Below are 23,406 nucleotides of genomic sequence, written 5' to 3' on the forward strand. Positions count from 1 at the left end.
ACCCTCGACCCCTCACGCTGTACCCCGCGTCACGGCCGAGGGGGCCACGTCCTTCCCGTCCGGGGTCCGGGCCGCCCTCGCCTGCGCTCTGCGTGGCCACCGCCTCCTTACCCTCCGGGTCCTGGCATAAGCGGGACCCCCTCTGGGAGGCCTTCGAACGCCCGACCTGAATTAGGTCCTGGGGTGAATTCTCCCGCGGCGTCCCACGCAGTGCTCATGCCTAGCTTGGGCTTACGGGGTGCCGGCGCACGCGGCCGATGCCCGCCTCCCTCTGAACCACGAACGCACCCCGGGCAGCACACCAGTCCTGTCAGCCAGACACTCACGTGCTTAACGTAAAGAGACTTTTAGGAATTTCAGTCAATTGTAGGAAAGTAGCAAAGCTGTGCTTTAATAGGTCAAATCGACGAGGAACGTTGCATTCCTCCAATTCTATAATGAATTTTTCTGTTTACAACAAAGCAGTTTCAGAACCACGTGGCTGCTGTGTAGGCGCCGACAGGATGTGGGTACGGGCCGGGCACGGACTTAACGGACACTTTTTCTAAAACATGCAACTGAAGGACAAGTTCAAGTACAGACTGTTTTTAATCCACTTAAATACCAATCTGGGCAATAGCAAAATTAGAAGCCTACACACTCAACTTTTTTATACAACCAAAACATTTTTAATACACAAATCAAACAAATGAAAAGCTAGTAATCATATCCTCAGAAGCTGGATCTTGAATATAAAAACGTTAAATGGTTTCCTGCTTTGTCTCCATTCGTTATTTTCCCGTATCCTAATTTTTTTTTCCTTTTGGCCAGTCTACTGCTAAATTAAAATTACAGTCAGATCGGTCAGTCTAAGGAATTTCCCGCCCCACCCCCCATACACACGGCAGAGATTTATCCCCGTGGGTCAAGAGGACAGCACGTCCTGAATGAAGTTTCTTTACTCCGTGTTGGGCGTGGACAGATCGTACAGCTTTTCCGGGGTTTAGACGGTGGCATCACCAGCCCCGTCCACGTCACAGGACTGCTCTGGAGATGAAGTGCGGCAGGGGGCCACCTGGGCGCCTCGAGGACACAGACACACGCTGTGGCTAAGATTTGGGGGAGCTGGGAGGGGCACTCCATACAGTCCCAGCACCCCGCGTTAAAATGTAGTTCACAAAAGAAGGAAGAGCTGACCGTGCAGGTCCCGAAGAGCTGGATCAGCGACCACGAAGCGCACACACCTGATGGGCAGCGTGGGGGCCGGGCCGGCCCAGGCCACTCTGCGCTTAACCAACGAATTCTGCATTAGGAACAAGCACGAAGCCTGCAGATCGGCCCACGTCGGCGACGTTTTCGCTTCCTAGAATGATTCGATTTACGGATTTCATTATTTCTGGCACTGGGCCATACAGCCTGACGTAAGAATTCATTTGTCACAGGCGAGACACGTCAGGGTTCTAGGCTTTACCTGCAGCCTGTGTGGAGGGGGTGCCGTCTGGCTGAGCTGCCCAAGGATTCTTCTCACATGTCCCAAATATAGATTTTTATGACTAAGAAACAGTTCCTACGATTTAGCACCTTAGGCTCCAGTAAAGATTGCCGTGGAATTCTAGAGTCTTCCTATTTCATTTCCCGATACTTCTGGTGTCCTTGCCAGAAAATTACGTATTGAAGTACATTTTAAAAATTCCGGCATCATTTAAATCTTTGAATGAGTCCTTTGTCTGGAATTGTTCAGTAAATAGTTTGAGTCAAGTAAATAGCACAGTTCTCAGGCCCTTTTGGGATTTCAGAATGGGGTCTTTGAGGGAAACTGAAGCGGGGTCTTACCAGCTAACTCTAGATGCAAAAAACACGCTGTCTCGGGCCTGCGGCCGGCAATCCTGGGCGCCCCATAGTGCTGAAGGCTGTCGGCGGCCACGCGCGGGCCACGAGGCGCTGTGACCACAGCGAGCCGGACAGCACACGTGGGCGGAGCGGGGCTCACCCCCGGGCTCCTGCGGGCCCCAGAGCTGGCGGTCGCCCTGAGACAGGGAGCTGCGGTCACCGCCGGGCAGACCACACCCACCTGCCCTCACATTTTAAATGAGATGCCCCCCCCTTTTTTTGTGGAAACTAAATACATTTTAATAGAAAAACAATACAAAATAACTCTTTTCAGAAAACAAAAATATTTAATCCTTTCTCCACAAATCAGAACTGCTTCCTCCTGCGAGCAGGTTCGGAGGCGTGCACGGGGCTCACTGTTTCCCAGGGCGGCGGTGTCGCTGCTGTCCTGAGCTGGGAGCTGGGATGTGGGCTGGACGACCTCGCGGAGAAAGACACTGCGAAAGCCACGTCTCTGAAAAATGCTTGTTTGGAAATGCGACGTTTTTTAACTTTTGACTTATCGCTTCGAATTATTTCCATTTCTTTAGCACACCCTGTCCTTTCGGGGGAGACAGCTGCTGACAAGCGCAGCCGCGGACAGAACCCTCTTCGCCGCCATCACGGCCAGAGCCCGAGGCCGCCTCCGCCAAGCCCACCCCCTTCTACAAACGTGGCGGCGGCAGTGACCCCTCCGGCACCCAGAAACCCTCCCTTTCTCCCAGGGCACTGCTTCCAAATTCTCTGAGCTCCCTGACCCTCCAGATTCCCAGTGTCTCAGCCAGTGCCAGGCGCGCAGCCGACGGCCGGGGTCAGGGACGCCGCCACGGCTGGCTTTGCTGTTCTCAGTAACGACGTTTGCTATAATTACAATTACAATAATAAAAACCCTCTTCTCTGTAATTGGGAAAGGAGAGGCTTTGGCCAGGGCGAGGCCCGCGCCCTCTCCCAGGCCCCTTCGGCTGGGGACCGTGCCCGTGACCCCGTGACCCCGTGACCCCGCAGCACGCGCAGTCTCACAGCGGGACGTCGGCACGGACTGGAGGCGCTCGCACGGGGTCACAGCGGGGTCTCAGCGAGAACGCGCCGCCCCACCCCAGAGCATCTCGCTGTTGGTGTCGTGTTCACCTGTCACCCCGTCCTCCCCCCAGTCCGTCGACATCTGGGGGCCGAGTGGGGGGGTGGCGTGCTCAGGGCGTGCGTGCGGGGCTGGGGTCAGTGCTCCTGGCTGTCCTGCGTGATCCCGGTCACCAGCAGCAGGTTGCAGGCCATGAACTGCACGCTCAGGACGTTGCTCATCTGGCCGGTGTACACGCCCACGAGCTCCCCCGAGGAGCCGTCGGCGGGCGCGCTGCAGCCCGTGCTCCTGATGTCCCACACGCGCACCGAGTTGTCCATGGAGGCGGACGCCACCAGGCTGCTGTCCGGGCTGAACGTGAGGCTGGTGATGTTGTCCGTGTGGCCCCGCAGCTCCTTGTAGAGGGTCCCTGAGGCCAGGTCCCACAGCTTCAGGCGCTGGTCCTCGCCGGCCGACGCCAGGTACTTGCCGCTGGGCGAGAAGGCGAGCGCCAGCACGGGCCCGCGGTGGCCGGTGAACAGCCGCACGGAGCTGCCCTGCTGCGCGCTCCACAGCCGGACCGTCTTGTCGCTGGAGCCCGTGGCCAGGTAGTTGGAGTTGGGGTGGAACCGGACGCAGTCCACGTCCGCCAGGTGCCCCGCGTAGATCCGCAGCGGGTACGTCCGGTCGAAGGACCACAGCCTGGCCGTGCGGTCGTGCGAGCCGCTGGCGAAGTACAGGCTGTACGGGCTGACGTCCAGGTCCCACACCGGGTAGGCGTGGCCTTGGTACAGCACAGTGTTGGTGAGGCTGCCGAGGTCCCAGTACCTGATGGACATGTCCTCGGAGCAGGAGAGCAGGCCCGAGCTGTCCGCGAGGAACCGCGTGCTGTACACGGGCCCGCAGTGTCCGCGCAGCACCTTCATCTCCGTGCCCGCCGCGTCGACCTCCTCCTGGCAGCGCCGGGGGGCGGCAAGGAGACAAGAAAGACAGGTTTAGTGGGGTCCGGCCCGGAACGGGGACCGGGGGCCGCGGGCGGGCGCCCTGCCGGGAGGGAGCGTCTGCCCCGAGGCTGACAGCGCCTGTCCTGGGGGGACCCATGGGGACGGCCCGGAGCCGGAGCCGCCTACGGTCGCACGGCTTCCCAGGAGGCCCCCCTCCCCAGCAGACACCGTGTCGGGGCCCCGCGCGGGAACGCAAGGCCACCGACCAGGGACGGCCCCGCGCCTCGCTCCCAGGCTGACTGCGGGGGGCTGCGGCTTTCCCCGGCACCCCCACCGCCGCCATCCGCGGGGTCCCTTCCGATCTCTGCCCAGCTTCAGCGCCTTCGCCCACGGCGAGTCCCGCATCCGCCACGCGGCAGGACGCGGTCTCACTGTATGACCACGGGGGGCCGTGGGCCAAATGAACCCCGGACGTGTCAGAGCTAAGGGGGAGCCAGGGAGGGGCGCTCGTCGACACGGCAGGCTCGGACCCCGTGACCGGCGCGAACGGCTGGCGCCCGCGAGAAACGAAGACGAGGTTCTACACTGACTCCCTGGAGGGTCAGACACCGTCCCAAAGCACAGGCAAGACATGGATCCAGAACCGCCGCAGACAGAGCCAGGCGACCCATGTGGCTCCCAGGACCAACGGCTGTGTGTGGGACGGAGGGGACGACAGCCGCCGACGGCCCTGGGAGAGCAGGTGCCCCGTCCCCGCAGGTACACGCTGTGCTCACACCCGCCCCCCCACGGCCCTCGGGCGGGCCCCCCGACACCACAGTGGCTCCCACCGGAATTCAGGACCCGGAACGGGTTTCAACGCGATGCTAGAATGAGGAACGAGGGTCCCTAAACCAATCGGCTTTGCTGGCTTCGAAAGGACCTTTGCTCTGACACGGGAAAAGGCTCCCTTTCAACTTCTGCTCGAAAACCGCTGAATTCGAAGCAAAGCAGACGCTTCCACGGAGGACACGCTGCGGGTGAGGACGCACGCGATGCGTGTGCACACGCGGAACGGCCGCCGCGGGCCCACAGCGCAGCCGAGCGCCCGAGCGGGGTCCCTGCTGTTCCCGAGACTGTCCGCGACCCGCCTCTCGACGAGGCCACGGCGGCACCCTGAGGTCTCCAGAGTGCCTCGCTGCTCTACACCAGGAAGTCTGCGTGAAAAGGACCCCACGGAGGCGCGAGGACCCTCTGAAGGGCCAGGTCACCGCCCTGAGGCCGGCCTGTCCCTGCTCCCCGGGGGCACCTGGCCGGGAGCTCAGGGACGGAGAGGAGGGCGCACCCGTCCGGCTGGCCCGTCCCAAGGGCCGTGACGACGGCTGCCCCAAGCCTGTGCGAAGGCGCCCGGCCGATGAGACAGACGAAGGAACGGGGAAACCCGCACGTCCCTGCTGGACGCCGCTGTCCGCTCTTTGCCAGGACCCCGGCTGCGGCCCAGCCGAGTCCCACAAGGGGAGGACGCCGTGAACTGGCCGCTGGGTCGCACGTGTCCAGCCGCACGGACAGGACAAAGTCCCAGGCCCCTGACAACGGACGGGGCCCCCTGGGAACGGGCGCGCCTCCCCGGGGCTTTGTACGTGAAGGGAATTCGCATGATAATATAGCGCATCACATGTACCATGAAACATGCATAAAATAGAAATCTAAAAAGCAGTATAAACAGATCTTCGAATACTGTCTGATGCACCTGTCACTTGCAGACTCTGCTTTAGACTGTGGAGCCCCAGGAAAGCTCAGGCTGATTGTGGACACCTGTCCCTGGACGGGACGTCCCAGTGGCTTGGCGCGTGTGCCCGTCTGCCCCAGACCGGGAGAACGGGGTCTGGGACCGCAGGGGCTACGGGGCAGGCAGTGCCGCAAATCCAGTCTGAGGCAGCAAAACTGGTAGACAAAATTTAACGCTAACTGAGGACCTTTCGGTTACTGTTTCTGGTTTTAAAAACTGAGACAGTCACCTTATAAAGTTCACTCCTCCGAGTGTACAAGTCGATGGTTCTCAGTTCATTCACAGAGTTGTGCGACCGTCACCACCTTGTGGGAACATAACATCTTCGTCACCTCAAAAAGAAACCTGTGCCCACTGGTGGTCACGCCCCAGGCCCTGTCCCCAGCCCCTGGCGGGAATGGACCCACCGTCTGTGTCATGGAGATCTGCCCACTCCAGACGTTCCCGTGAAGGGAACAGATAGCACGTGGCCCTTCGTGACTGGCTCTCCCCCGGCATCGCGTCTACAGGATTCACCGCATCGGAGCATCGTCACGTCATGTGTGTCCATTCCTTTCTATGGCCGAATGACAGGCCATCGTGCGGAGAGACCCCGTTCTGTTTATCCGCTAATCGGCTGATGGACATCTGGGCTGTTACCATACTTCGGCTCGTAGAATGATTCTATACCTCCGTCCGCACGTTGTCACATGGACGTACGTTTTTGATTCTTGGTTATGTACCTGCAGATGGAATCGCTGAGTCCGATCTCGGCTTTGAGTGTCTACTGTTAAAATACAACATTTCATCCACTAAGTGATGCAGCAGTTACTGCTGCACAGAGGTCAGAGCAGAGGCTGCGGACAGATCCGGTCTGCACGGTGCTTCCTCGCGCCCCGGTCCAGCTGCTTCGCCGTTTACCTTCTGACCTGCTGGCTCCTCCAGGCACATGAGTTTGTGACCTTTGGATTCAAGTCTAGATTTTAACTGTGAATTCCACAAGGAAAGAAGAAAGTCCCAATTCTCATTGAAGAAACATTAAACTTCCACAACTAATTCATACCTTTTGCTTTTCCCCAAATGCTCTGTGTCAGAAAACAAAAAAAACTGACTTCCCCCAGCTGCTGTGACAAAACGGGTTGGGGTAGAAACCTCACACAGAAAACCCCCGAAAACAGAAGAGGGGATCTCGACTTCAGTTCTAAAGTTTAAAAAAAAAAAAAAATGCTGGTTTTCCAGGAAAGCAGAGGCTGGAGTCGCTGCGGTGCCCAATGCAGATAGCAATGGACGAACCCGACGGAGGCTTAGACGGCGGCCCCTCCGACATCCTCTGCCGTCCTGCAGGTGGACGGCACCGGCCGCCACCCGCTTGGCTGTCCAGTCTGGACACAGATGTCACCCTTGCGGCCCCATCATCAGCGACAGGCTCTCGTGTCACCTCCACTGCCCGACCCTGGCTGGGCCACCGCGGTGTCCCGTGACGTGGCACCGTGCTGCTTCCGGTCAGACCCCCGACTCCAGCCATGTTTGGTTTCTCCCGGTTCCCAGGATTCAGGCCATTCCTCACTTCCGGTCTTCACCCGCTCGTCCGGATGGCCGGGGACCGCCACGGGACAGTCGTGGGCGTTTTCAGTCTCAACGTTTTCTGTTTTAGTCTAATGTTTTGTCCATCTTTGCATCTGTTTTTTGTTTTTTGTTTTTAATGCCTACAGCGCCCAGTATTCCCAGGCGGTCTCCCATCCAAGTTCTAACCAGGCCCGACCCTGCTTAGCTTCTGAGATCAGACGTCAGGCTTGTTCAGAGTGGCACGGCCGTAGACCATGGACCGTGGCTCCACTGGGGTGCGAACCCAGGATCTTCTGTGTGTAAAGCAGATGTCCTAATAACTGCGACACTATGGAACCACGTCCTGCATCTGCCTGTCTCGCTATCTTCCTTCATATTAATTTTTAACACCTAGAATAATCCCCAAACTCAATAGCGTCAAAGCTAATAAGGTCAGTAGAAATACATATTTTTTGTATTTGCAGACAGCTGAAAGTAAATTAGGGCAGTATCTCTCAGTTGCATGTCAAGAGCCCCGAAAGCTGGCACTGTCTCCAAGGAAAAGAGAAATTTCATAATTCAAATACGTGTGCACTGAAAAGTATTTCAGGAATTCTGTAAAATTCTAGAAATCAAAGTTCGTACACTGGAATTTAGCCTCTTTACCCATCGTAACGATCTCCTCTAATTATGCTGTTGCGGTTGCAAGAAGCAAAAATTCAAAGACACACAAACTGGAAGGTGAACAAGAAAACAGCAAAGGAAAAAAAGAGCTTAATTTGTGCAAGAAAATTCCTGATGTCCCACCAGCAGCTCGGAATCCACTCGGGTGATTTTTTAAAACTCCTTAATTTTTAACCCTGTGCAAAGAATTTTCCATGCAAAGTAAGCTGAGGCACAGCTACCTGAACCTCAGAGGTGACGCGACAATATTCCCGCCCTCGGCTCTGTGGGGCCACCCCAGGCAGGGGCGTTACCTGTGCGAAGCTCAACTCCTGACCCCCTCGCCCACGTTTTTTTAAGGCAGTGACTCTCGGGGACCCGAAACTCAGGCCACACAGCCTGCCCTTGTCGACTCTCCCCAGGCGAAGCAGACAAGGGCACCACACTGACTGAAGGGTGACCGTCAACTACACTTCCTGTGCACTTCCCAGAAGAGGGCCCGGAACTCAAGAAGCCAGAGGACTGGAAAATGGCACCGTATTTATCTCCACAGAGGTACACACTCACGCAGGAGCTCGCGGTCACGCACGCACACCCGCACACTCACTCACACACCCTCACGCGCTCGCACTCGCTACAAATCTCGGCATCAGCCGATGACAGTCTTTGATGAGGCTTCGTGAGGTCCTCCGGTCACACCGACCGTCCCGACACACTCACACAGGTGCTCGCCGTCACGCACGCACACAGGAGCTTGCCGTACACACTCACGCAGGAGCTCGCCGTACACACTCACGCAGGAGCTCGCCGTCACGCACGCACACCCGCACACTCACTCATACACCCTCACGCGCTCGCACTCGCTACAAATCTCGGCATCAGCCGATGACAGTCTTTGATGAGGCTTCGTGAGGTCCTCCGGTCACACCGACCGTCCCGCACACTCACGCACCACGTTACGGGGGTTAAGAACAGGGTTCGCCTCCCCAGGCTCAGGCACGGGCACGCCTTCGGTGTCTGCAGGGCACGACCTGCCCTGGCCACACAGTGAGGGACTCGGAGGTCCCCGCTCCCCAGGGCCCGTGGGGTTGGCTACGCTCCCCCGAGCGGGTCGGCGGGGCAGGCACGGGCACGGAGCACGGGAGTCCTACCTGGTCCTCCAGGACGTCACAGGCCAGGCGGATGCGGGACACGTCCACCGCGCGGGCCGCCGGCGCCAGCTTCTTGGCCCGCAGGCTCCACAGCTTGATGCACGAGTTGTCGAAGCCGGCGGCCAGCAGCTTGCTGTCCGCGGAGACCTCGGCGGTGTTGAGCTGCTGCTCCGTGTTGTAGAAGGCGTAGAAGCAGATGGTGGTGAGCGAGGGCGGGCCGTCCCGCACGCGCCGGATGCTGTCCTGCAGGGCCTCCAGGGCGGCCTCGCTGTGCAGGAGCGGCGCCGGCACGTCCGTGGGCTCCAGGCCGCCCTCCCCGCGCGGGGCGCTGCCGCCCGCGTACAGCTGGTAGCCGGTGCGCTTGGCGGGCTGCACGTCCAGGTGGATGTGCAGGGCGAGCACCTTGCAGAGCGCGGCGTTGTTGTCGCTCTGCAGGAAGCGCGCCAGGTAGTGGTAGCTGTCCTCGTGCAGGCGGACCACGTACTTGTGGTCCAGGAAGGCGCGGAGCTGCAGGTTGCCCAGCACGTCCTGGACGGTTTGCGTGCTGCGCAGCTGCTCCACGACGTCCTTCTGGCCGGCGTTCTGCAGAAACATGCCGTGGAAGCGGCTGTAGAAGCTGTCGGCCGTGCCCTTCGGGCTGCCCTGGACCAGGCTGAGGTGGAGGTAGACGAAGAGGGGGTAGAGCAGCGGCATCACGTCGTGGCTGAGCCGGGAGTCGGACTCTGCAAGGCAGAAGGGAGGGCCTGACCCCGGAGGCCCACGGGGGACCACGCGGCCCGCAGAGCCCGCCACTGCCCCACGGCTGAAGGACGACAGCCGGACCCTGCAGCCCAGCGGCCTGCGCGCTGGAGGCCGACGTGAGCCAGGACCCCTGCCAGCGGCCCGTGCCCAGGCCTAGGTCAGCGCCTCTGCCAAAACGTCAGTGCTGTTGGGCCTCTGCCGTCCCAGACGCACTCGGCGACACCGGGCCTCACGGTGACCCTGGAGCCGGACCGCGGTTTAAACACAGCGAACACCGGTGTGCTGGGGACGGTGTGCACGGCCATGTGGCCGGCAAGTGCGGCCTTGCGACTCTGGTTCTGTTTTGTGCCTCCTTCTGGAACCCACCACCCACAGACACATCGAGGCCCTCGTGTCCGTGGCACCTGGGCTGGCATGTCCCAACACCACGAAGACCGCATTCGCCCCCACGGTCCCTGTGCCAGTGCCCTCCCTGTAAACCACCTCTTTGGCGGTGACAAGGTACAAACGAGACATGTCACACTCCATTGCGCCTGAACCACTGACCCGTCTGACGCTTTAACACCATGAAACTAGGTGACAAAGAAGGTTCGAAAAATGTACGGCTTTAACCGTCGCGGCTAAGAAGCCAGAGGTGGAGCGGGCGCCCTCCCTCACCACACGCGGCGTCCAGCAGCGGGCTTCACGCCCGTCTGCGGACGCTCCCGCCACAGACGCCCCCGTCTGGCTTCCAACGCAGACGAAGGACCGCAAGCTACAGCTCATCTCGAGCTCAGGAAACACCTGCTCGTCTGATTCGGTCCTGCTCTTCAGAGGCCTGGGGCACACAGAAATGCTCCAGGAAAAGCGGTCTATAAGGACAACGCACATGGTCACCCCGTCCCAGGGATGGGTGGCCAACGGGTCACAGAACTAAATTACAGACAAGAGAGTGGACAGCTTCCTCAGCCTGGAAGACACAACACTGCAGGGAGGAGGTCGACAGATCACAATTTATCGAAATGTAAAGTTCCAGGCAAAGGAAACGTAGAGATAAAAATAGAAGGTGCCACGTTTCAGGGAAAAAAACCGCACCTTCAAATACAGGGGCAGACAGTACGGAACCACCAAGGGCCCAAAAGACAGGAACAGGAGCGGATGGCTCCGCGCCGGGAAAGCCGCGGCGGCCCACACGCTCCACCGCGCCCGGCGTGCGCGCAGCGCCTCACACACGTGCAGGCCGAGGGGACGGGCCTGGCCCTTCATAAACCGTCCCCGCCACCAGCGTGGTGAGAGAAACCTGCCACCGAGAAATAACGATCATTTCTTAAAAACCGAGTAAAGTCACTCTAAGAGCTGACTTAAAAATTTTCAAAACTGCTTAAAGCCTCAAAAACCAACATCGATAATTAAAACAACTTATCTCTAAATTCCTGCTCGCCTCGTGATGAAATCCTTCTCAAAATTCAGTCTTTTTCTACCCTTAGTGGAGCTGGGAGCAGCTGATCACCGTGCTGAGCTGGTGACATCCGCACAACGTGAGGGTCCTGATGAGCTCCCTCATTTCCGCTTTGAACAGAACAGACTTTTGCATTTTTGTAACTACTTAACAGACTAGTTTCCACTTGTGAATTTCATCACTCGACAGACAACCACGAGGCTGATAAGACACCCGCTCTAGGCTTCTACTTTGTAACCTTTACTTTTTGTAACGTTTTGTCCACTTTCCCAACTACAAGAAACGTGGATTCTTTCCATTAAAATAGTAACCATTGTGAGGGCCGTGTAGAATCAGGACATCTCTAAGTGCGTGTATAACTAGGCGTGTCAGGTTTACATACCGGCACCTTGTATAAGTCTTCACCGTTAAAAATGACTATCCCAACGGCTGTTCAAATCAGGACGGAAAAATAACACAACTTCCAAGTGTCTGATCTCTAATTTCCCGCTAACCCGTGCATGCTGACCACTCCCGACCCTCCGAGGGCGGAGACAGTTTTGAATTTCTCGCACCTCGAGTGGTTTTGCAGCCGAGGCTTTGATTAACAGCTGGAGCCAGTGTGGTCTCCGGCCTCCTTGTCACGTCACATACAAGGACTCAAAGGCCCCACAGGGACTAAGTGACTCCTTTTTTTTAAGAGACTGATTTTAAAAGTCACCAGCGAGTCGGGCGCACTGATCAGATGCGTGTCTGCGACGGGGCGGTCACCGCGCCGCCCACTAACGGCCCCGAACGACGGCTTGGGGTGTCTGTCTTGCCGACGTGGGCTTCTACCTTGCGCTACGGGCACCGGAGGACAGAGTACTCCGTGCTGCACGACACTGTCACCGGGGACATCGACGTGCATCTCAAACTCGCCGCCTGAAGGAAGCGTCTCCGCACGCGTCAAAGTCATCGCCACGGCTGAGCGGCGCAACGCCGGGGCCCCGCAGGCTTCAGGCCCGAGCGTCCCGCCCTGGGAACCCCAACGGACCACGAATCTGGCAGCGAGAGCTGTGTAAAGCCACCCGCGTCCCCAGCGCCTGACGGCGCGCCCCGGGGAGGCCCGGGCCGGGCGACACTCACCGGTGAGGAAGTTCCGCAGCCGCGCGAACTGCGCTTCGTACTGCTGGGGCTCGGCCTGGCAGGGCGCCGCGGACACCGTGTTGGCACACCCGGACTCGGACTGGACTGAGGACGAAAAGACACGCGGACGGGGCGGGAAGAGAATCGTTAGCCCGGCGGGCGCAGGATGGACGGGGGGCAGCAATGCGGCAGCGGCCCGGCCGCCGGTCTCGGGACGCGGGCGTCTAGGTCGATCCGCCAGACCGACGGCACGCGCCCGGCCAGATGGCGGCGGGAAGGTCAGGCGCGAGCCCCAGGATGAGCCCGCGGAACGAGCACGCGGGCAGGTAGCCCCGTGAACCCCCTCGGGAAGCGTCGGACCCCCCACCGTCCTCCAGAGACCGTCCTCCAGAGACCGGCCTCGCCCTGGGCTGTGCCCCCCGCGCCGGCACGCAGCGCCCCGCGGCCAGGAAATTCAGGTTCTTGGCTCGGAAATGCTCTCGAATCCTGATCCTGTCCGGCCTGCGCTCTCCCGAGCCGGCCCTCGGCGCCCGCGCTCCATTGCCAGAGGCTCCGCGACTTCCACCCCTCGCAATGCCTTCTCGGCTTTACTATCGCGGATTGAAATCTCCCTTTTTCTTGCTCTCTGAGCACCCCTTCTTTGCTCCAGGCCGTCGGCGATGGCGGTTTGAGGTTTTCTTCTCTGCTGTTCGCGGCCTCAAGCTGCCTCTCGCTGTCTCTCTCCACCTCTGTTTTTCACAGTAAGGGGATCAGTGTCTCCCAGGGCCCGACGGGCCCCAGCTGTCGGCGCAGAATGGACAGCAGGGCACGCAGAGCTGACGGACACCCGAGCCCAAACCCGGGGGGCCTGGGCGAGGAACCCCCAGGCCAGTGTCCTCGGGCCCTGGCCCTCGGGTGGGCGCCTGGCCGTGTGTCCCGGGCGGCAGGGAGGGGACAGAAGGCCAGCGTCGCAGCGCTCAGAGTACGAACACGCGCTGAGCCTCCATCCTGTACGCTTATGCTCCCTAGAAGGAGAAATAAACCCCGACCCTTTCTGCGAGGCGGGGGGAGATGGGGACCGAGAGAAGCCATCTTTAGTGACAACCCGATGAGACGTGGGTGTAGAAATGCTGAGTAACACGGCATGACCGAGGAAGCCACGGCAAGGAGGACACAGACGAGGACTCGGTGGACCTCGCGAGAACGCAGAGGGACGGCCAGCAGCAGGAGGAGGTGCCGAAGGCCACGCATGGAGCGCCGCCCCCTCCTACCCCCCGCGCCGCTGCCCCGGCCTCCAGTCACTCACCGAGCCTCCCAGACCCCAAAATCTCCCCTCTGCTGTCACCGCTGCCCTGACTCAGGCTGTCCTCACTCCTCACTGGACACTTCGCTAGCTTCCCGGGGTCGATCGGGGCCTTCCCCAGTCAGCCCCTGGCCCCCCGGCTGACCGCCAGTGAGTCCCGTCACCGCTGGCTGGCTGACTGCACGCCAGGAGCCGCAAGGCCTTGAGGAAGCCGCCCTGGACCTGCCAGGCTGGTTCGGGGCGCCGTCTGCTCTGCTCCTACAGAACCTGAGGCCGGGCCCCCGGAACTCATGACACCACACCCCCGACCATGGCTGGTTTCTCTGCCTCACGCCCGACGACGGCCAGCTCTGGGGGGCCAGGATGGACTCCCAGCTGTCCCTAGATCTGTCAGCACTGGCCTGCAGCGGACGTCCTGGGACTGTCGGCCGAATGAAGACATAACCGCCTCGGCCACTCGGCTGACAGCAGGCCCCCGGACGGCGTCGGGCGATGCTCACGTGTCCTGGTGCCCTCCCAGGAGACACGGTGGCTCCCCTCAGAGACCACGGTGCCTGAACTATGACAGCTCGGCGAGGACATTCTAGAAGCTGTTCCAGAGCACGTGCTCCTCGGTCAGCACAGACCTGCTGTCCCCGGCTCTGGCGAGCACAGGACAGGAGACCATGAGCGCACGACAGGGGCTGTGACGGCGACTCTGCAGCCAGCCGCTGCCCTGCAGGGAACAAGTTCCAAGCCCGTCATCTGACCCTCTCTCTCCTCGTCCGTGACACAGCAGGGTCTGCGGGGGACAGGACGCAGGCAGGCACCAGCTCCAGCCTCCCTCGCAGTCGCAAAGGGTCGGGGACCGCTGTCGGGGACAGCCTCGGGTTCTCAGTGTCCCCACTCTTCCCTATGGTAACTCACAGCCCTGAACGTGACGGGTCTGGGTCCTTGGCCATGAAGGTGACAGGAAAGAGGGAGCGGAGGCGGCACCACGGCCGAGCGCGCTCGGGGTGGTGAGGTGGAGACGCTGGGCAGGCGGGGCGGGCGCCCCACGCACCCCGGAAGCCGCAGTGCGTGGACACAAAGTCACACCAGGCGACTGTGTCCTGCGAACACTTGCGCTCACAAAACGGCTAAGGAACTATTACGTTATTCCAGGTGGATTCGAGACTAACCGAAAAATAAATAAATGAAAGAATCCAATTTCGAAACAAAGAACACAAATCAAAAACGTAAAAAATCTCAAGAACACGTCTATGTCGCAACATTTGCAGCCGCTGACCAGTGTGCTGGTTCACCAGCAAACCCAACCCCCACGAGGCTCAGGGACGCAGAGGGACAGGGTGACATTTATGGAGGAAGAGGCCCCGCGAAGCACTGGGAGGCATGGCGTCTGCGCAGGGCCCGCAGGGAGGTGTCCCTCAGCCCCGCTGTCCGGGCGCCCCACGCTTACCCGCGAGACTGGCCGCCATCTCCTCAGGAGTCTGTGACAGCCGCAGGCCTGGCTTCAGAGGACCGTCGGAGTCCACGTACTGGCGGCGTTTGAGGTAGCAGGACACCGCCATCTGGATCTGCTCCGTGCGTACTCGTTTCATGACCTGGGGACACACAGCACAGACCGTGAGGGACACCAGCCCCGGGGACAAGGAGCCGGGGCGGACCGGCCATGGGCCAGCGAGGCGCAGGGCGGAGGTCCCTAACCGCTGGCCCCGTGCCCTCCCCCACCCTCTCCATCTCCCCAGACAACACAGCCAGTCGTGGGCAATCGGGACGTCGTCGACAGCTGACCCCAAGTCACCCAAACTCCACTCGACGCCAAGACGTCGGTTGGGCCCCCGGGACCTTTCGGTGGCGATGCTGACAGGGTAGACAAGGCCAGGTGACTCCCAGGCCTCTGGTCCCCCCGCCTGCTCTGGGAGACAGTGTGACTCGGCAGCCAGCGGGCAGAGGTGGCCCCAACCGGGGGCCCGGAAACCCAGCAATGGGACCGAGTGGCGTGGAGACCGAGGCGCTGGCTCCGGGGCGGGAAAGCCACGTCCTCGGCCAGGAGGGGCTGCCGGCGCCGAGCCAGGGGCCCAGGCCACGCGTCTTCGCCACCTCGCGAACCTTTCAGTCCTCACACGAAACGCAGCCAGGGACACAGAAAAGCCACAGCGTGCTTTTCAGAAAACGTCTCACGAAAGGAAGGTGGGAGGAAGCGTTCCCAGGGGTAACTCAAGCTCATCTGAGGGTCCCCCCTGCGAAACGACGACCTTCCCTGACCCCTGCATTCATTACCCAGGGCGGCAGGGCTCCCCGACACGGCCCGGGCGTCGAGCACCCCGGGTCGGAAGAGATGCTGCACCCTGACGGCGGGCGCACTCGCTGGGGGCGCTTCCGTCACGGCGAAACGTGCTGTCCACCCGCTTTGGAACGCACGCGATGTCCACACACGTGTGACTGTCTGCAGCAAGGTAATGACCTCGGATCGAAGGTTCCCATTTGGGGGCCGGAAGGTCTGCTTCGATGATTTCCTCGGATGGATTTAAGTTTTCAGCTTTGGTTACGTGCACCGGCCTTCTCCTTCGCGATGGCCTCCGTTTTTTTTAAGATTTAAAATCCCCTTTCCAGAAATCTGTTATTTTTTTCTTTAAACCTTTAAATACATACACATATATTTGTATCTAATTTGTGTCCATTTGTAATTTTTTAGTGTGAGATCTGCAGTAAAGAACCAAATGAATCTTTTACCCAAATACCATAGCAAAAAGTATTCTCAAATCACCTGCAAATAATCCCCCCGAACTGACGTGTGGCAGCGCCTTTGACACACACCCTGCAGACCCCCTCTTCAGCTGCCACACACGGACACACGGAAGCCAAGTGTTAGGGCGCCACGAGTAAGCTAGACCGTGTTTGCAGAGAGACTGCGTGACCCGTGCACGTCACCTCCGGATTTCCGAAGCGAGCACAAGGCCTCGTCAAACGGAGGTGCGCGGGGCCCGGCGCGGTGGACAGTCACGCTTCCCAGCACGGACCCAGCTCTGAGGCAGGGCGTTTGCCCACTTGGTCCTGGTGTGTGAGTCTTTCACTGTGTCGACGACTTTGATTATTTCTTAACAAAGGTTTTTAATTGCTCACATCGGGATTCTGATACTGTTGCGCTCAGCAGTCACCTGCCCATCAGTGAAGACAGAGAACTGTTTCTTTGTGGTTACTAATACGCATCACTGTATCAGTTTGTACCAGGGAGGCTGCAGAGTTCTCTAACCCGGCCACACGTAAGAATCTCGTGTGCGTGTGCATGGATTCTGACTCGATGTTACAGTCAGAAAAAAAAAAAAAAAATTAAACGCACATGGACTGCGATAGCGCTGCCGGTTCCCGGTCTGGCCCAAAGTCGGGACCAGCCGATCCAACCCGCCCTGCTGCCCCCGCTCCCGCCCCAGCCAGAGCTGCTTTTAATCTGACTGCAAGAGCTCTCAGGCTCCAAACTCTTCCAAAGCATCCCGATTCCTCGCATTTGAGCTGAGACTAAAACTTTTCCAGATTTCCTGCTGCCCATCTCTTGTTGCCATGGGAATGCAGGCTGGTAGCAACGTGCGCCTCAGTGTTCTAAATGAGACAGGATGGGAGCACCTCTATGGGGAAAAAACGGGCAGGTGGGAGACAAACTGACGGAGACCCTGCAGTGACACGGTGTCTTCGAGGTGGGACAACGTACAGGCCTGTCGAGGAGCAGGACAGGGGAGGGACGTCCAGACAGCAAAGACAGAGGAGGGAGAACGGCCCGCGGCCAACCCCGGCCACATGTGGGGCTGCTGGGAACGAGTCTGGAAGTACGAATCCTCACGAGTCTGCCCACATCGGGTGCCCCAAATGGCAGCTTCTCTGGACCCAAACCTCCATTTCTGACAAGGGACCGTCCTTGAGGTGGGCAGGGGGCCCGCTGTGGGCCCGAGGACCAAACGGGCAGGGACGCTGCCCCGGGGCCCCCTTCACAGCCAGAGCTGCGATCCACTGACCTAACTGGATCTGAGGCCAAAGACACGTATTTGAAGTGAAACGAGTAATTAATGAAAAGACTTCTGCAGAGCAGGCAGCCTCTACCCTGGTTGATTTCTGTGGTACCAACGTCCACGGAAGGGCACAGGAACAGCCGAAACCTCCTTAAATCAGACCCCTCTTGTGAGAGCCTCGGGCACGAGGCTGACACCGTAATTTCAGGTTACCTGCTTAGGTTTTCCTCATAATTATAAAAATCTTTTAAATTTATACTGAGTTTGGATATAACTACCTTCGTTAAAATCCCAGGATTTCCTGTAATGTTATTTACATAAAATAGCTTCATTTTTAAAGGTAAAAATGGATGACCACATCTCTTTCTCTTTATGTCACGTCATTAGCATTTCTGGAATTGAAAATGAAGGTTCTGACACGATGGATCTCTCCTACGCCGACGGCTGCCTGCTGTTTAACTAACACTTCGACTAAGTTGCTATACAAAATCATGACAGGGTTATTTTCCAGGCCCAAAGCAACAACCGTGCAGTAAAAAGTACAGCCAGGCTCTTAATACTTAACTACAGAAACGGGACACGAAGTCGCACGGAGGCCAGGCAGGGGGCCGCAGCCGAGGGGCCCCCGCTCCCGCTCAGATCCGCACGGCGGCAGGGTGTGCGCCGCAGACACGACCTCTCCACGGCCGAGGGCTGGACGAGTCTGTGAAACGCCAACAGGCCCGCAGGGACGGCGCCCCCAGATCTAGGGTGGCAGTTCTGAGTACAGATGAGCTCAAAAGAGACCCCGCAAACTCACCGGCACCAAACCAAACCAGCTCCCCCCGTGACTGCGTGACAGGCCGCGAGGTTTTGGGGGCGTTGTTTTTAAAGTAAACGTATTTTTTCCGATTGTAAATTTATGCTTAGAACAGCTCAAAAGCTATTACTTTTGGTTAACTGAGTGTCGCGTAAAGGGCTCCGAGGCCCTCGGGTGAGCGGTCCTCTTCCTCGCAGGAATCTCAACGGCTGAAGCAGCAAAGACCGTCTCAGGGGGGCCTAAAATGTAAGCTCTGCGCTCACCCCGATAAAGTGCAGCCAGTCAAGTCTGTGAAATTACAAATCACAGAAAAGTAGTGCGCATACGACTCGGCCGGGCCGGCTGGTCCTAGGCTCGTCCTAGGCTCGTCCACACCTCACATTTTACAATCATGGCACAGACGGCGCGGGAAGAGGGCTCGGAGCTGGGGCTCAGTGCGCACCATGGAGCTGGAGGCCTCTGTGTCCGAAGCAGAAATCACACACCCAGGCAGACAGATGCCGCCACACTCTGATCTTCTCCGAAAGCCGCTGGGGACCCCACGATGCCTCAGATGTCGTCTCTCCCTCCAGCTCCCGCCCCAACCACCCCAAGCCGCACCGTCTCCCGCCCACGAGCGGCCGCTGCCATCTCACCGGGCCACACGAAGACCTGACACCCTCAACTCTTGCCAAACCCAACGGCCACTTTCCACACCACCCTGCAGGCCTCCCTCCCCGAAACGCCCCCTCTCCGTGGCACCTCGCTTCCCTCCTGGTCAGCCTCACGTCCTCCACATCCCCAGCGTCACGGCACCACTACAAGGTGGACGTGGTCCGCAGCTCACGTTCCTGAGCGGAAGCCTGAAAGGCCTGTCCACCGGGATGCTGAGAACACCTGAAGCTCACTGTGCTCCACCTTGCGCCCCTTCTAAACCCCTTCCCTCCCGTCGCTGTCCCACGGCGCCATCGGCCACCACCGGGGCGAAGAGCCCAGCCATCACCTTACAGAGCTCCTCCTGCACGCTCCCGTCCACTCCACGCAGGCTCCGTCGGAACCGGTCACGGCTGCCACTGCACACGGCACTTTGGAACGGCTACCCTGACGCCAGCTCCGGCCCCACCTCCTGCCACCCTGTAGCAGCGGCCCCAGGGCACGCAAACCTGCCGCTGCTGCTCCCAAGCTCAAGATCCGCACTCCCCCTCCGCCCCTGCCGTCCCCAGTCCCCGAGATTCGCCCTCCCCCTCCGCCCCTGCCGTCCCCAGTCCCCGGTGGCCCCAGGAAGACGGAGAGGACCCCAGAACACGGCTTTCTGATCTTAGAAACTCATGTCAAACACCAAGCGTGCACGTCGAAACCTGCGTGCAAAGCGTTTCAACGTCGCAAAGGAAACGGTCGCGTTTGCGCTACGTGCAAACGCCGTGACAGAGGGTGAGGGTGCTCTGCCCTGCGCGCGGCCTCCTGGAGGTCAGGTCCAACGCGGCAGGCGACGGGCCAGAGATGCTTCGTGACATCAAAGTGTGTGTGTGTGTGTGTGTGTGTGTGTGTGTGTGTCTGTGTGTCCGTGTGCATATATGTGTGCATGTGTGTCCATGTGCGTGCATGTGTGTGCCTGTGTTCATGCATGCATGTGTCTGTGTGTGCACGTGTGCGTGCATGCGTGTGTGCCTGTGTTCATGCGTGCGTGTGTGTCCGTGCGCATGTGTGTGCATGCATGTGTGCCTGTGTGCATGTGCGTGTATGTGTCTGTGTCTGTGCACGTGTGCGTGTGTGCGTGTGTGCATGCGTGTGCGTGCATGAGTACGTACCTGTGCGCCTGAGAGGAGGAGAGAGAAGGACCTTCCCTTGTCCATTCCAGGACAGTCCCGCAGGCCTTTCTGCAGGGACGAAGTGCTGGCCACACACCCTGCGGGGCTACTGCGGCCGAGGAACTGAATCTTAAACTTCACGTAGATTGCACATCAGCAACCGCATGTGGCCAACGGCTACCGTGCCGGACGGCACAGCGCGGGGGCAGGTGTTACTCTGAAACACGTGCGTGAGCACCTGAGCCTGAAAGTGTTCACTCACCAAGTTTTGCAAGGCGCTTCTGCTACTGAATCACCAAGTCTCCAAACGTTAGGACTCTTAGTAAAGAGCTGCCTTCCGCCGTGAACGAACAGTGCACGTTTACTAGGACAGGCACGCGCCGGCGCCTCTTCCCAGAAGCGCGTCTGATGACACTGCTACACGAAGACTTAGGAGCAGAAGTCCTCTGCGGTGTTTTCAAAATGTCACCGCCGTACCCCTTTAAACCTTCTCCAAGTTAAAAAGCGAGAGGGGAAAGGGAATCGGCTTCCGCGGAGCAACAGAGCGGCGCTCAATTGCTTTAAAATGTCCAAAAAAAAGAGAAGCTCGAAGTGAAGACGACCTCACCTCCGCAACGAGAAGATGAAAAATAAAATTTGTTTAACTTAAAAAAAAACCTTTTGGGCTTGTAAATAAAAGAGTCAGATGTCAGCTTGTAATCTTTAACTTATTAATTTACATACTCGTATTTAAAAACATACTGCACAAGGCAGCAAACATATGGATTCGAAAAACGGTTTCGCTTCGACTCTTCACTTACTCGCTCACCATCAGGGTCCCCGTGGTCACCTGAGCCCCTCGGAACCACCGAATCCCATTGTCCAGAGCACGGCACCTTTGCATCTACCAAATCGGCTATGACAGAGCGCTTCTCGGAGCCGCACAGGACGCTTTCACTGCACGTCTCCAGCCGGGCCACCGACAGCCACGCAGGTGGCAGAGCTTCCTTCCCCCATCACTGACAGTGTTGACTGTACAAACACCCCCGAGCGGCATCGAGACCCGGGTGGTTTTAGCCAACACGTATTTCCCAAACAGCATCTTGTTGTTAGAAATGGAGACAGCGCCCTGGAGCAGGAGACACCTGAACATGTGGTGACATCTTATTTTTAAAGGGACCCTTGCCTTAGAAGCATATTCGCTATACTCCTGAAGACACCTTTGCAGAGGCCCATTTCCCCTTTGGGACCGCGGCAGACCCGAGGCTGCGGAGACCAGCGGCGGGGCGCTCCCTCTTCCAGGCCGGTCTCTCACGGCTGCAGGGACGCTCTTTCCGGAAAGCTAATCTGCTGTCATCTGTGCTCCGCTGAGAGACTTTCCTCTGCTCCCACCAGTGCGGAGGACAAAAATTCCATCTCCACGGTGTCATTTCAACATTTCTCCGACCCGCCTTTGCGAACCTCACCGGTGGGCGCCACCCCGCCTTCTCGCCTCAAGGGCTTTGGTCAAGGAACCACCATTAACTGAAAGCACCCCACACTGGCACCCCAACCTGGCACCGTGAAACCCGGCCCATGCTTCACAGCTCAGCCCAGCTGAGCCACCTCTTCCTTCCAAAGCTTCCTTGCACACGGCCCCCTCCACCCATGGACCCAGGGACAAGCCTCGATCACGCCACCGGTTTGGTACGTTACCATCACCTGCTGAGTGCACGCCACCGCTAAGGACCGGTTTCAAGTGCTCTTCCTTTACACTCATGGAAACCCTACGAGCTGGGTGGGTGACATTCCTCGGAGGGAAAGGTGAGGCCTGAGGAAGCCACACAATGTGCCCGAAGTGCCACACACCCACACGGGGACTCGGGGCCCCAGGCTGCTGGTCTGAGCCTCACCCTCAGTGTCCTGCTGCTCAAAGTTCTACCTTAGGTCAGGGGCTTCTGGAGACACGACAGGGAAGGCCTACCAGAAGCTCGTGGAGAGAGGAACAGTCACTACTCGAGAAGCTGTCTGTCACATGGAGAGGCTGGAAACTTCCAGCACTGTCCGCCGAGCAACGCCGGCTTAACAGAGGGTCCCCAGGGCTCCTGTGCCTCTAACGCGAGTGGCTAAGCACAAAACCTCCCGTCTCTAGAGACCTCCTTCACGAGTTTGCAAAAATAAAAACCAAAGAAACCAGCGACTGAGCAGTTAGGCGAGGCCTTTACGCAGTTTCAGTGACAGAGGCACAAAAACCTCACATTTAGAGGCAGGAGCAACGAAGCTACTCCGAGACACGCTGACCTGATTTATCACTGATCACCAAGAGAAACGCTCAAGGGGCTACCAGCTTCTGGTTTTCTAGTTTAACGCCGATTTTCAAGGCAGGAAGATTTTTTGTAATTCATGAAGACAGTCTAAGTCAGCATGCTTCACACTTAACACAAAAATTTAGGCCTAACAAGACACCTAGAAGCATTCTGACAAACAGGAAATTGAAATATTCACAGAGGGATTTCTACGGCAGGCATCGTCACATACGCGATTCCTTTCTGGGGGCCCTTCAAGCGCTCGGCGTTGAAGTTACCACGCCTGACTCCGTGAACACAAGAAACCAAGGCTCAGAGGTTACACGCAGTTACATAGTTTCAAGCTCGGGTCTCAGGACTTACCAAGCCCCACGCGCTGCACTAAGTTCCTCGGAGTTACAGGTGCGGCGCGGACGCGCCTGCCCACTCCCATCCTCGGGCCCGCGGTGACGGAGGAGCGGAGCGGCGGCTTCGCCCTCCCCCACCCCACGCCTCGGGTCTAAGACACTTGTGTCACCTAACCGAAGACAAGCTGCGCGCTGACCGTCCTCGTCGGCGGGAGGGACCCTTCCTAGACCTCCCTCTCCAAGGTCAGGTTTACTTAACTGAGGTCGAGCGCCGCGAGGCACCGGCAGACTTACCTTCCGATCCTAGCACCGCACGCGCGGCGAGACCCGCATCGTAAGGACGCTCTCGCGACCGATGGGGACCCGCACAAAGCCTCCCGGACGCCGCTTCCGCCACGTCTAAGACGCCGCCGCGGTTCTGACCACCCCCTCGGCCCGGCCCGACGCGTCGCCGAGCATGCTTTCCACTGCGGAAAGCGGGAAGGAGCCCAGGCCTTAGGAAGGAGCCCCGGGGCCTCTGGGATGAAAAGAGATCATGCTGAATTGTGGCTCTGGAACGCCCGGTGTCCACACTGCGGGGAGGTGGAGGTGCTAGGAGCGGCCTGTCTACTGTGGTAGCCGAGGGGTCCACGCAGGTTTCCTTCGAAAATCCACCATATACATATAGATGAATATATATATGCATATATATGTATATGGTAGC

General features: G+C 58.8%; 1 protein-coding gene and 1 pseudogene across 2 annotated transcripts; both read right to left on the minus strand.

Moving 5' to 3' along the window:
- Nucleotides 1-569: 569 nt before the first annotated feature.
- On the minus strand, nt 570-23,145 carry TAF5L (TATA-box binding protein associated factor 5 like). Of its 2 annotated transcripts, none has more exons than XM_006920719.3 (5): nt 22,998-23,145; nt 14,962-15,106; nt 12,242-12,346; nt 8,956-9,677; nt 570-3,858 (listed from the first exon to the last, which is right to left on the minus strand). In XM_006920719.3, the coding sequence occupies exons 2-5, from the start codon at nt 15,101-15,103 to the stop codon at nt 3,064-3,066; spliced, it is 1,764 nt and encodes a 587-aa protein (XP_006920781.1). In that variant the 5' UTR covers nt 15,104-15,106; nt 22,998-23,145; the 3' UTR covers nt 570-3,063. The 2 variants fall into 2 exon arrangements, with proteins under 2 accessions (XP_006920781.1, XP_024894820.1); XM_025039052.1 differs by lacking the exon at nt 22,998-23,145 and adding an exon at nt 15,970-18,627.
- On the minus strand, nt 7,300-7,415 carry LOC112470032 (annotated as a pseudogene).
- Nucleotides 23,146-23,406: the final 261 nt, after the last annotated feature.

Source organism: Pteropus alecto, unplaced genomic scaffold (genome assembly GCF_000325575.1).
Source record: "Pteropus alecto unplaced genomic scaffold, ASM32557v1 scaffold189, whole genome shotgun sequence".
Taxonomy (NCBI): domain Eukaryota; kingdom Metazoa; phylum Chordata; class Mammalia; order Chiroptera; family Pteropodidae; genus Pteropus; species Pteropus alecto.